Source organism: Corvus brachyrhynchos, unplaced genomic scaffold (genome assembly GCF_000691975.1).
Source record: "Corvus brachyrhynchos isolate BGI_N302 unplaced genomic scaffold, ASM69197v1 scaffold106, whole genome shotgun sequence".
Lineage (NCBI taxonomy): Eukaryota > Metazoa > Chordata > Aves > Passeriformes > Corvidae > Corvus > Corvus brachyrhynchos.
Window position 1 is genome coordinate 2,088,076 of NW_008238834.1, and position 13,535 is coordinate 2,101,610.

General features: G+C 39.4%; 1 protein-coding gene across 1 annotated transcript in view; it reads left to right on the forward strand.

The window, feature by feature from the left end:
• The window catches only part of TMEM241 (transmembrane protein 241), a gene marked incomplete at its 5' end in the record, with an annotated part of 57,257 nt that overhangs the window by 16,198 nt on the left and 27,524 nt on the right, over positions 1-13,535 (forward strand). The window contains 5 exons of the mRNA XM_017738228.1: positions 1,141-1,189; positions 3,180-3,226; positions 8,804-9,027; positions 10,371-10,405; positions 11,659-11,728. Of these exons, the coding sequence (XP_017593717.1) occupies positions 1,141-1,189; positions 3,180-3,226; positions 8,804-9,027; positions 10,371-10,405; positions 11,659-11,728 (425 nt within the window). The remainder of the gene's footprint in view (positions 1-1,140; positions 1,190-3,179; positions 3,227-8,803; positions 9,028-10,370; positions 10,406-11,658; positions 11,729-13,535) is intronic.

Here is a 13,535-nt window from a genome sequence, read left to right on the forward strand (position 1 = left end):
TTTGTAAAGCAGCTCTAGTTAGGCCTTGATGTTTGACATCTTGCCAGCATATGAGGGATGCAGCTTTTACTTGTAAGCTAGAGTAGGATTCCTGCAAGGGAATTGTAAATGTTTGCTGTTGCTGTGTTGTAGTCTTGCTGGGTTTACTGTGTTCGCATCATAGTAAAACCCCTGAGCAGTGTGGACATACAGCTCTTTGGTGAAGGTGGTGGCAGGGGAAACCACAGTTTTACTTCTTAATAGGGCTTACAGCAAATCACTTAGGTTTGAATTAATTGTGTACTTTCAGGAAGTTCCTGAATTAGTTTTGTTCTCGCTGTATCCACTTTCTGTATCTACCTGAGAAAGAAAGGAGGTACCTCCAGAGAGTGCTCCATCCAGCAAAGATCTATTCATTGGAGATTCTCTTTCAGGCACTTAGGAAAGCTGCTTCCTTGCTTTAGATACCTTAGTTAATATCTGAAGTTGGATGAGTCTGGAACTTGTCTGGATACATCTGATCAAATGTGGCCATTGGAGGTGTTGCACCTGCGCTCGCTCTCATCATAGTCCATGGTGCAGAGCAGGATCTCCTGGTACATAATTCATCTCATCTGAAAGCAGACATCTAAAATATGCCAGGTGAATTCCTCTCAAAAATGTTTGGTTTTCCCTACTGATTGCAAAGAGGGCCTACTTTGCTCAGACAGACGTCCATTTGAAGCCCTCCTTTGGATACTCTGTTTAGTTGGAGCCTTGTAGAGAAACTGCTTAGCTGCTGCAGAGGCTCAGAGGGGAAAGGAGACAAGACAAAAACCTTTGTGATGGTCCTCTGATCATCTTGCCTGTCGCTGATTGTCAATACAAGACCAAATAGGCTGGGGTCCATATGCTCAGACTACTTAAATTGGTGTACACATCTGAAGGAAATAGAATTATCCTTGCTGAGACAAGCTGAGAGCATGAATAACCAACATATGCCAGGTTTCTAAGTGTGACAGGAAGAATTTCAGTCTTCCTAGTCTTCTTTAGTCATCTTCCCTGTCTTTGTAGCACTGCTCCCACTCACTGTACTTGCTTTGCAAAGCTAACTGCAGGGAAATTGCAATATGTGTATTTACACGATCATGCTTTTATTTATGTAGATGTTCTTTATTGCAGTTTGATCCAAACGGATATTTATGGGCTCTAATTCACTTGATCTGTGTTGGTAAGTAATTTTCTTCTAGAAAGAGAATTAGGAAGGGTAAATGTGTTGGCGAAACCAGCTTTATTATGAAGTTACTGGTATTTGAGACTCTATACGTAAGAAACACTTGGAAAGAACGAAGATCAGTAAATATAAGAAAGTGCATTCTTTTTATAGCTTTTATGTTGAAAACAGCAACGGAACAAACTACCTATTGCAGTCTGCTAACAGTGGATGGGAAAATGCACATACAATTTTAATCAGCACTAAACTTTATTGGTTGTTTTTTGATGGTTGCATACTGAGAGAGACTTCTTTCTGAGAGGAGAAGAAACATGAAAAAAACAAGCAATAACTTGTGCTTGGAACTTTATTGCACACACAGATTTTATTTAAAAACTGACAAAAATATACTAAAATATCATGGAATATGGTCCCAGAGGAAGGATGTTGAAATGTTGGGGTTTTTTAGGCAATCATATGCATTTTTTAAAAATTTTAACAATGAGTTGCATAACCCATCAGGTTTTCTTCTGTCTTTTTTTTCAGACCAAACATTGATTTGGATAAATCGTAGTTCTTCCCTGAAAAGCTAGACACAGTCAGACCCAGAAAATTTGAAGAAAACAAGAGTAGTAATATTTAACTAGGAGATTTTTGTCTTTTGGAGTATTTTGGTGGATAATAAGGGACTTGTATTTGATTCTTATCTGTCCTATATACTGAGTGACTCATTCATATGTTAAGTCTTGTCTGCAGATTAGGGATGATTCCTTCTTTATTTCTTCTATTCATACTGTAAAATTTTCAGGGCAGAGGTAATGTGTTTATATGTATTCCTGTCTAGGGAGGTCTAGAGATCCCCATCTGAAATGTTGTTAAAATAAGAAATAGTTTTGTGTTTTTTTGAGAAATATTATATGGTAAACATTTGCTCATTTATATAAAAGTAAAAGCTATGGATTTTCCACTTCAAATACTTGTTTGCTGTAATGAGCGATGTTCTTTCTTTCTCAAGGCCAAGGGGTCTCATTTGTAAAGCAGTGTTTGGTCATGGAGGTGGAAAATAACTTAGAGAGTCTTCAGAATGCTTCTTTTGTGTGTTTGAAATGTGTAGGAAGTGCCAACATAATGTTTATGCTGAAAATATAGCTGCCTTCCATCTCTTGGTTTTGAGAGTTGTTGATATGGCTGTTGGGAGTTATTTGTGTAATTAGATTTCCTATCAACTGAAATGAAGGTGCTACGAGAAAGGGCAAAGAGATGAACTCACTTACTGCATAGTAAATTGAGACAGAGGATTACAGAAAGGATGTGTGTTCTACCCTTCATCTTGTCTGATGGAGGCAGACTTGAGGACATCTATTTCATAGTGTTCTACTGCATTTACTGTTCATATTCTAGTTTTGTCTGCGAATCAGAAAAAATCACCCCAAAGCCTTAAAGAACGGGTCTGCAAAAATAGAGCCTGAAGCTGTGTTGTTTCTTCCACGAGCATTCAAATCTTTACCCAGAACAGAAATGTAAGTTAACAAGAGGTAGACAGGCAGGTCAAGAATGTAAAGGACCTGGAGACCCTAGAGCTGAGAGAACTTTAAATAGGAAAGATGGATCAGAGCCAACAGCTCTGTGTAGATGAACATATATGTCACAGAACTTACCCCCAAAATGGTGTGGGCTGAAGAACCCATTCTGTGACACTGTATGTATTTGCACACAAACCCACACACAGAGTCTCTCCTTTGTTGTTGCTGTGAGCTAGAAGATGTCTTGACCTCAGAAGGACTAGCAGAACCACAAAGCATGACTGTACTCAGAGCTGGTAACACTTTGAAAACCATTAATTTGAAGCAACAGGTTCGTTTTACTCATGGTTTAGAAATCCTTTGTGCCGTGTTGCTAAACTGTAATTCAGAGGGGTTCCATCTCTGCCAGTACCACGGCCAAACAAGCTGTTGTTTGTCAGAATGATTGCACGATATGGTAATTACACATGTCATTTCAATTACAGGGGCTTACAAAATATTTCACAAGTTGTGGAAACCTGGCTCTTTAAGGTAATGTGTTTTCTTATTCTTTTATAAGGAGAGATGGCTGTGATGTAGGGAGCTCTGCATGATCAGCAGGAGCTGGGCCACTCCTGGTTAATCATTAATAACTTCTCTTGCAAGATGAGCATTATTTATTGTTCATAACAATAGCATGTGGTTATTGATAGTTATACTACTAACTGGAACACTGAATTAGTTTTAGCAGTGTATTATCCAAGGGTGATGACTCAGCCCTGGAAAAGAAACCCCTAATTACTGGCACAGGTGTTCAGAGGAAATGTTAGTCTGTGTTCACATGGAAAGCTGCATAGTTTGAATCTGTCAGTATCTCCCTTTGTGACACAGTCTCAAAAGTGTTCAGCAGCTGGTGACTTACCACAGGGAGGGAATGACTGAGTACCTTAAACACCTTGAAACCCTGCACTAATCCCATGTGCATGTTAGAACTGCAACCACACAACAGTAGTCTTGGAATCAGGTGGCATTACATGTTCACAGTGTCTATAATCTGCAGTTCTCTGTATGGATGGAGATGGATGTATTGATACTGCACATGATGTATAATATACATGCATGGATAAGCTTATTTATTTCAAATCCATTTTCCATCTCTGGTTAAAGGGTCTAAATTTTAATCAGTCTCACTTTATCTTCACTTTAAATGAAACTTCCATGGACAGTAACAACAGAAATAATGTGTGAAGTCTGAGTTAATTAATATGTTGTTTAAATGATAATTAATTGACTTGTGTTGATAAAATTATTACTATATTATGTTTATAATGTTTATAATTACAATATAATGTTAGTATTACCTAATGTTAACCTTATTATATATTATATAAATTAATATAATGTAATATTACAGCATTACTGTACATTAATACAGTACAGTATTAATTTACATTACAGTACATTAATACTGCTTAATATACAGATCTGTTGATACACCATAGCTGTTTTTATGTGGTGTATGTTTTCATTTTCAACTGTGGCTTGTGGAAGAAACTCATAGCTACCCCTATTTAAATGTATTTATTTAGCAGGACACTCACTGAAAGAACAGTGCTAAGCTGAATGTCTTAGCATCTGAATTTTTTTGGCTCCAGTTGTAGGTGGACATGCCAATATACACCTGGGGAGGTAACGAGGTGTTAATTATGAATTTTTAAATCACCACGTGCACAAGTGATCTATCACTTCCAGAAATAATATTTACAGAGTAACTCCCTGGCAATATCCCACTTCAGAAAATAAAACTTGTACAAAATTGCCAGAAGAGGAGGTAGTGATTACAAAAGTAGTGTGTGCAAAGAACATGAGCAGTAACTGATTGTTCTGAGTGTCATTAGTGGGATTGAGTAATTCTGACTTTCAGTTGTTTTTCTGATTTGGAGATATAAGAGTGGCTTGTTATTTTGTAGCTAGTGAAAGAGCCTGAGTCACTGACCATATATTCCCCTGCTTTTTTAAATCCACTCCTTTCCTCAAAGAGCCACAAACCAGGACATTCAGTGTACATGGCTTCTGCTGGGTTTTTGTGAGGCTTTATTTCAAATAAGGGATCTAGAGACTTGATTCAATTCTCCTCCATCCGTAATCACATCTAATATATGCTGGCCTCTTTTCTTGGGTTCCTACCTAAAGTCATTTGGGAACACTGTGAAGTATGAATAATAAATTCAAAGAAATTCCTTCTGCGGTCAGAAGGAATGAAAGAGGCAGCAGAAGCTGGGAATAAGCATAACAAAAGGGAAGTCTAGTTGTGCTAGTCCATTTGATTAGATGTATGTATGCTCTTGTTTGATCACATGAAAGATCCTTGATAGGAATACAGCAGGGACACCAGTGTAGGACAGTTGCTTCCTTTTAATTCCTGTTTATCTTGTGAGCATCATCAATATGATAACACTGTGTATCTCTTTCTATCTTAGTTCAATCAAATCTCCTATTTCCATAAATAAGTAATGCAGGCCTCTGCTTTTGCCTTTGTGATTCACCAGGGTCCCATTTATGGACAATATCTGAATATCAGTTTGCTTGAAGTAGGCTCTTGTTTAAGTCAGTTGTTGTTTTCCATCTACTATGAAATGCAAAGCAAATCAATTTTACGCAAAGAAGGTAGGTGTGTTTATTGAACCTTTGGAAGAATTAGTCATGGAATTTGCGAATGTGCTGCCACATGCAGAAATAACCTATGAGGTCTGGAACGAGATGTAGCTACTTCTGTGTGTTGAAGGGAAATCATGAACCAAGCAGTAAAATCAATTGATTTTTCATTTGGCAACTGCCTGACTGTCTCAGTTTTAGCTGAAAATTGCACCTAGGCCTGAACCTTTAAATTCAGATTTTGTCCGAAGGTCTTAATTTTTCAGCTTTGATTGAAAAGTCAGGGCTGGGTTGCTCCTCTGTTAGTTTGAAGTCTGTGAACTTGTGTCCAGCAGAGAGCAGGAGTCCCACATTCCATGGAAAGTATGATCATTTATTTGGAAGCTTTTGAAAGGGAGAAACTTCTCACTAAGGAACTGTGAGGTGCAGTGGTATATGTATTTTAAAACTGTTCTTTTTACAGAAAACAAACTAACAAACAATCCAACAGTCGATTTGTGCAAATTGGAAGATGGCTATCTTCAGCATCTGTTTAAGAGCAAAAATTTGTTAACAAAGCTTCCAAAGTTTTTCCCCAAGAAGAGGCTTAAAGGTCAGCATAGCTTACAAGCTGATGGTGCAAAGCTGGAAAACAGGTGGCTTAAGGGAGGTAGCAAACTGAATGCTTATTTGTTTGGCTTGGGTCTGTGTATATCTGTATGTCTATGTATCTGTATGTGCACGTATTTCTATGTGTTAGAGAAGCTCACAATCCATAGCATTTGGACCTCATCTTGCCTGGGGAAAACAAGCAGTACCATGGACAATGGAGTAAGTGACATCTGATTTATTTTAGAGTTTTGTTTTGTCAAACTAGCTGATGATGTTTGAAAGGGTGTAAAATTTGGCAGAAGCTCTCTCCTTGTCCGCAACCTCCATGATGTGCCACCTCCAGTGTCTAATGGGACCCTTCTGCTGCAGGAGGCACTGGCAGGGTTTGTCTCTGTGTGAGACCTCTGCACATGTATTTATCTCAGAGATCACTGCCACTTCCCAAATCTGGATGGAGCTGTTTAGTGTGTTTGAGAGCTGTGTGGAGCTGTGTACACACAGCTTTACTGCGCAAACTTAATTTCTGTAGAAAACAATCAAAACTGCTTTTAAATATCATTGACTAAAGGAATGTTCTCTGAATGAGCACTAACTCCAGGCAGCCCTGGGCCTGAATTACTATAGACATGGATTATCTCTGTCAGAGGGTGCCCAGCACTAAATTGTGTGATTTAGAAGGTGTTAAGGTATATGCTGCTTCCTCTTCTCAGGCCTTCTCAAGGACTGTTCTGGCCATGATAGGACCCCAGTTTCACCTCCAGGACAGGACAGTTTAATGTGCTCTGGAGGCCTTGTCTATATAAGCATGATTGTATGATTCTATGATGTATGAAGGAACTTGCTAGTGTGGTATCAGTGCAATTTTCTCCTCTTAGCACTATTATCAATAGGTCTTTAAAGCTTCTTATTTCTAACCTAGATCAGACAGCAGACATGCAGCTGTGTGGGCACAGCCAGGTAGTGTTTAAAATCATCCAATCTTTTAGGTTGGAGGAGACCCTTAAGGTCATTGAGTGCATTAACTGAGCACTACCAAGCCTACCACTGAGCCTTGTCCCTAAGCACCACATGTGTCTTAAATACCTCTAGGGATGGTGACTCAGACACTGCCCTGGACAACCTATTCCAAAGCTTGATAAGCCTTCTAGTGAAGATATTTTTCCTAATACATTGGAAAAATACATAGGATTATTGTAATAGGGGCTGTTCAAAATGTTTCTCAGTTCAGTATGAAAGCACAGTTGCACTCTACTGAGTGTAGAGACTGCCTGCATAGAGCAGATTAAAAGATCTGCCACAAATTACTGGACGTTAGAATCTACCAATATGTTAGAGTAAAAATAAATAAATAAATAAATAAATGTTAGAGTAAAATTAAATAAATAAATAAATAAATATAAAAGAGAAGAAGGCTCTGTTGGACGCTTGCAGAAGTGCAACTGAAATGAGCAGTCTCCTAACATATGCTGTCCTTATATGCCACGCACTCTTTCTTGTTTTAAAATCTGGAACAGTTTGGGAGAGAAGAACACCCTAAGTAAATGTACATGAATGGGAACTTTCCAGAATAAAACAGATCTGAAAAAATATTTGCTGATGTTGAAAGTGTGGTGTTCTTCTCACTTCATCACTTCCAACATGATTATTCAATGGCTTTTAAAAAGGGAGCCAGGCCAGGAACAAGTGTAGGAGGGAAAGCAGAGCTGTGCTATGCAGAGAAGGGAGGTGTGATGTTGCTTCTCAGTGTCCAGCCCCATCTCGTTCATTACTCTTCCTTGTGTTTAAGCATCTGGGGCAGGGGCAGGGAGGAAGAGAAGAGGGTCAATGTACTTCCAAGACCCTGACTCTAATCCTTCAATCCTTTTGATCCCACCTCCTTTTTTAAACTACAGTATTGTACTTCTCTGTACTTTGACTTCTGCATTAGTGTTCTACTTCCTAGTGTTTTTTTCTGGTAATCTTACATTTTCTTTTATTCCTTTGTGTTCCCCCACTTTTTATGATCGAGGGAGCCAGATTTCTCCCCCATAGCTGGTGAGGGGTAGCATGAGGGGAGGGGTAGTAATGCTTGCCTGACATGTTGAGGGAGACATAAATGTGTCTTAGGAGCAGGTTGTAGCTCATCTTGGGCTTTCTCCTGTGCTGAGGCAGGTAGAGATATTTTACTGTTTTTGAAGAACCTGCAAGGAAGTTTCAGTACATCCCAATATCTGTCCCTGTCAGATATTTGCTCACAAACGCGTGCCCAGATGGCCTAGCAGCCACTGGTGAGGAGAAAACAGATACAGAATTTCAAATGGTGAATAAATGACACCGACTAAGGTATGAGGTAAAGGTTCTACTCTATGCAGCAAAACGACATCTGGCTTCTGGAAGAGCTGCTAATCTGTCACTTTTGTGAATTAAAAATGCTGCAGTAGATTTTCTGCAATAGGGGAGGGCAGCTTTGCAGGCATAAATTGCTGTTCTTGCTGACAAAACCTCTTTTTAGCCAGGAAGGAAACCACAGGTGACCCAGCCCTCAGTTTTGAGTACAGGGAAAAAAAGAGAAGAGCAGAGAAATCCAGCACAGGGAATTTGTTTTTGCTGCAGCCTCATATCCGGGCTGTCCTGCTAGAAACCTCTGAATCCCTAATCTGGTTTTACAACATCATCGTGTCTTTTTTACTGATGCTTCATTCAGAGCAGAGCTACAGAGCAGCTGTAATGCCATCTAATCCATTTGCCTTAACCTGCCCTGCACTTCACAAATAAGGTTTTGTTTTCTTCTTGTGTTTCCTTTGGACCAAAATGTGGAGTGTCTGTCACGGTTATCAATTCCTCTTGGATGCAGAAGGAAGTTTCTCTCTGAGTATTTCTGACTGTTTTGTTTAAAATGAAATAATTCAAAAAGCAAGTGGAGAGACATGGTTTAGTCTTACTTCTCGTCACTGTTGATACAGTTTCACTTGTCCTGCAGTCTCCTGTTTTCTCTGTTATTCAAACAAAAGCAGTAGACCTTTGCTTCCTTTTCTCTCTTTACCAGGAAACTGAGGAATTGGGCCTGTTTATTGTGAATTACTCTTGGCATCCCTTGACAGGGAGAGCACCCATGTGTGGGGAGGAGAGGTGGGCTAAATTACCTATTGTAAGTGGTCTGCTTTGCCTTGTTTGCCGTTGTGGCAATAACGTCTTTCAAAAACATGTATAAATATTGAGAATGCGAACATACTGTACCAGTTGATGCCTTTCAAAGACTTATAAAATGCAAAACCCAAAATACCTGCCTGTCTGTCCCTCATAAACCCTTTCCTCCTTCATCATGTTGTGTTTCATGGCTGATTTCAGTGACAACCTTCCCCCAGGGCTTCCTTGGCCGTGGGATTTCCATGCTCTTTGCAGTTCCTTTTGCTGCTGGTGACTCTGTGAATCATTCTGGGATTCACCAAGCTTGCCAAGAGCAGGTCACCAAGCATGGAAGCTTGGTCCTGTAGAGAGCTGGGACCAGCTGTGAGTGAACAGGCTTGGAAACAGTAGCTGTGTTAACACTGGAAAAGGGAGTTGGCCTGGAATGCTTGAGAGTTCATGACATTAATGAATGTCTTTTTACGTCTCTAAGTGCAGTGCTTGCAGCTCATCAAGACGCAAACTCTCCAGATAATCTTTTCTTCTTCTCCCACTTGTCCTTAGTGTTCGTCATGGATGTATGTTGTTGGTAACTGGAAGCTGTAGCTCTACAGATGTGCATGTTTATCTCATCTCACAGCACCCCAGAAGCCTTCTAACCTTAGAAACAATTTGGAATGAAAAATTTGAAAAAAAAAAAACACCCAAAAAACAAAAAGAGAGAGAAATTTACAAGAAGGATCAGTAACACTAAAAAAGGCTCTATACCACAAATTCAAGAGCGTGAGCCTTTGTAAGACCTCAGAAATCTTAAGTGATACTTCAGACGCAGAACTGGTCACAGCTGATTTTCCTGTTCACTTGTATATTTCTGAAAAGTGTGAATCATTTGGGCTGGTACTTGGTTTTATTTTCACTTGCTTTTAAACTTGTCTAAATGCAGTATTTGACATAATATGGGACAACAACCATATATTGTAACTTTGGGGGTTTAAAAATGGGACAGCAAAAACTTCTTTGCTAGGAGGGTAGAGTGGCCCTGGGACAAATTACCCAGAGAGGTGTGGAATCTCTGTACTGGTAGGTTTTTGAGACATGCCTTTTTGAGACAGAACCAGAGAGCATGAACAAATATTCGTGATAGTCCTGCTTTCAGTCAGAAATTTTATTAAGTGACCCCAGACATTCCTTCCCAATCAACTTTTCTTTTAATTGATACTTGTATCTCAGTTATTCTACCTAACTATTCACCATGAAAAAACAAACACAAAGCTGTCAATTTGTAGTCTTCAGCCCATGTCATAAATTCTGTAGTATCCAATTAATTTTTTTAAATTTTTTTTTAGTGTGGTGCTGTTGGCCTCTGCATCCCATCCAGCAGGTAAAGTGAATTGAGTTGTTTCTTTTGTAGGTTTCCATGTTGTTTTTGCTCTCTATGCATGTTTTTAGAGACCAAACTCTTAGGATTTTAGCCCTGAATATGACCAATAATATATATTATCATGTAGGAAGAGGAGAGAAGGGTATATAACTTGGTGCAATTTGCATGATATTTCCCAATACCATTCTTAGCTGCCCTTTGCAAAAAAATCAGCATGGGACAGACAACAATGAACAGTTTTTGAGGTGGTGCATGGTAAAGAACAAGGATTCCCTAAGTCAACATGTCCTCTTCAGAGCAATGTCCCAGCCATCCATCTAGAACTGTGTTTCCTTCTTTGCATTGTCCTCAGTGCTATGCAGAGATTTTGTTTTGTTGCTTTCATAACATAGATCCCATTGCTTGGGCCCATGGCAGGACTTGAAATAGCAGCACATCAAGTGGTAAATATGGAGTAATTTAATATTTTATGGTGGCTAGTATTCCTACCATACTTGTGTTTTCATAGTTAGAAGGGTAAAGATGATCATCTCTTTCTTTCATTAAACATTTGTTCAGCCAGAAAAACAAAGAAGGATCATTTAAAGAAACATAAATTCCTTCTTTTGCCTGGTGGTGCAGACTGTGTATATAGGAAACCCCCACCAGGATAGACATACATGTTCAGTGAAACAGTCCTATATTTCAAAAAGTGAAGGATGGAGCTTCTTGCAAATCTGTAGAGCCTGAAGGCCAGAGAACTCCTGAAATCGCTACCAAGAGCAACCAAGGCTTAGGTTCCTGGAAATGCAAGTACTCAAGTGCCCTGCTTAGACCTAGGAGAACTTATTTAAACCTCTCAACATGCTCTGTGTTACAGAGTTCAAATGCCAGAGGGGGAAGCAGCCACCATATGTCTGTGTTTCCTGTTGCTTCAGTAGGAACTATCACAAGCTGTGTAATAAAAGAAGTGGATATGATACACGTCTGTCCACTGTTGCTTAAGCAGGACCTTCTGAATACTAGCAAAGAATACTCTTAGGTATCCCTTTTCCCTTTTTCAACCAAAGGCAGGAACTGGCTAGAAGCAAGGTCAGAGAGAAATCATTAAACACACCAGAAATGTGGAAAGCATCATAAATGAAAACTCAGCCAGCTGTAAAGGCTTGAAGGAATGTTGAACTAGTAATGTTCATGTAATTGCTGTTGCCTTGCTTGTAACAGTGGGTAATTTTTTTCCCACCATGTACTGAGTGTATTGCTTTGTCCCTCAGGTGATCTCTTCAGTGCCTTGGATTTTCCATTCCTGTACTTCTACAGGTTTCACAGCAGCTGCTGTGCCAGGTAACCTCTCTATAACAGGTCATGTAAATGTTTTCAAAACAAGGGATCCCACTGACTTCCAGCCTATACTCTCAGTTAAAAATTTTGGAGCATGTAAAGTCTTACTTATACTAGTTTCTGCTGCTATAAGCCAGTAGAATTGCAGAGAATATATCTTTGCATGTCTGTGGATGTGCATTTGATGGCCTGAGATTCAAATATGCTGAAAGTATATGTGTTTCCTTGAGTTAATGCATTCTGATGGTGAGAGTTCCCAGTCACCATTAAAATAATGTTTACCCAGTGTAGTAAAGCTTAGATACATAGCATCTCTCAAATGCTTCTGAAGTCTGGGATTAGCCCACACTTGCTGTTTGCAGGGATTACGAAGTATTAGTCTTCAGCAGTATATGGGTGTACATGGATTTATTTGCCTGTACATCTTGTTATTTGGCAGAATGCTGTTTTGGGTAAAAAGGTAAAGCTTCAAGAAATGTTCCATTATTTTGACTAGCAAAAGTTCACCGCATAATGGCATAGTTCTCACAGGACAACATAAATATATTTCCCATAGATCTTAATTTTTTAAAAAATTCCTGTCTTTCCCTCCCACTCTTTTATCAAATGAAAGTTGGTTTTTTTTAGAGGGTGAAAAAGATATTTTCATGGTAACTAATGGCAAAAATATTTCCTGATAGGGATTTTCTTACTTGTATCTGGATTTTCCCTTGAAAGGGGATATTGAGAATGATTGTTAAATAATTTCCAATGTACATAGGTTTTTTTAATGTTTTTCCAAGTGTGGTCTATCCACACTACAAGTAACTTGCAATTAGGTATTCTGTAGGTAGGTGAAATCTATTATTCTCAAAAGTGAAGTCTAATTGCAGGCACTAATGGGTATCTGTCTAGCCCAGATATTCTTCTCTTTCACTTCATTAGAACACTACCACTGTGGTAGTCTCCCACGCCTGTTTCCATTGGCCTACCTTCAGTACATATGTAGTAGATAGCACTGTACACTACGAGAAGGGAAAAGGAATGGTAAGATGGAGAAACAAGCATCTCAGTTGCTCTCTTAACATATTGTAATCTAGTGTCTTGGTAGGTATGTGGGATTTGGAGGAAAATGTAAATATACATTTATTATTATTATTTATTTACCTTACCTTTTGCAATGTAAGGTAAGGGCAACTGATGTAGCTCAATCTACTGCCTCTGCAGAATGTCTGAAGCACCAGCAGTAAGGTGCAAAGTGCTCAATTTATTTAATGAAATAAATTGGTGTTAATTGTGGCATCAATATTCGCTGTTTTACTTTTTAATCTCTTGAGTTACACTAAACATCTTCAGATCTCTCTGACTGAAAGCCCTTTACAGCAGGGCAGAAGATCTGGAATAAACGTAAGCTACTGGACTCATGGGCACTGTTGGTACACTGAACTCACACATTTCTCAGTGGAATGTTCTACTGCTCAGCACTTCATCCTCTGCAAGAAGTTGCTGAGTTTAGGCCTATATTTTGTCATCAAAGCAGCATCTTCTTCCTTGGCTTCAGACTTCACACACATCCCAAAGGATCTTGTGTTATGGCTCAATGCAAATATTCCTAACGCCTTCTACTCCTGGGAAGTTATCTTACCCTACTGTTAGGCGCCTGTATGGACATGTGGCTGAGATGGAGCTTGGCCACACGTATTGAGCAGGGAACAGCACTTGGCTGATATACTGGAGCCCAGCATGGAACTTCTGACCTGAGGAGCCACCGTTTTCCACCCTTCCTGCTGTTGTAGAGAGGGGCCCAACTACATGGCATCACTATCCAGAA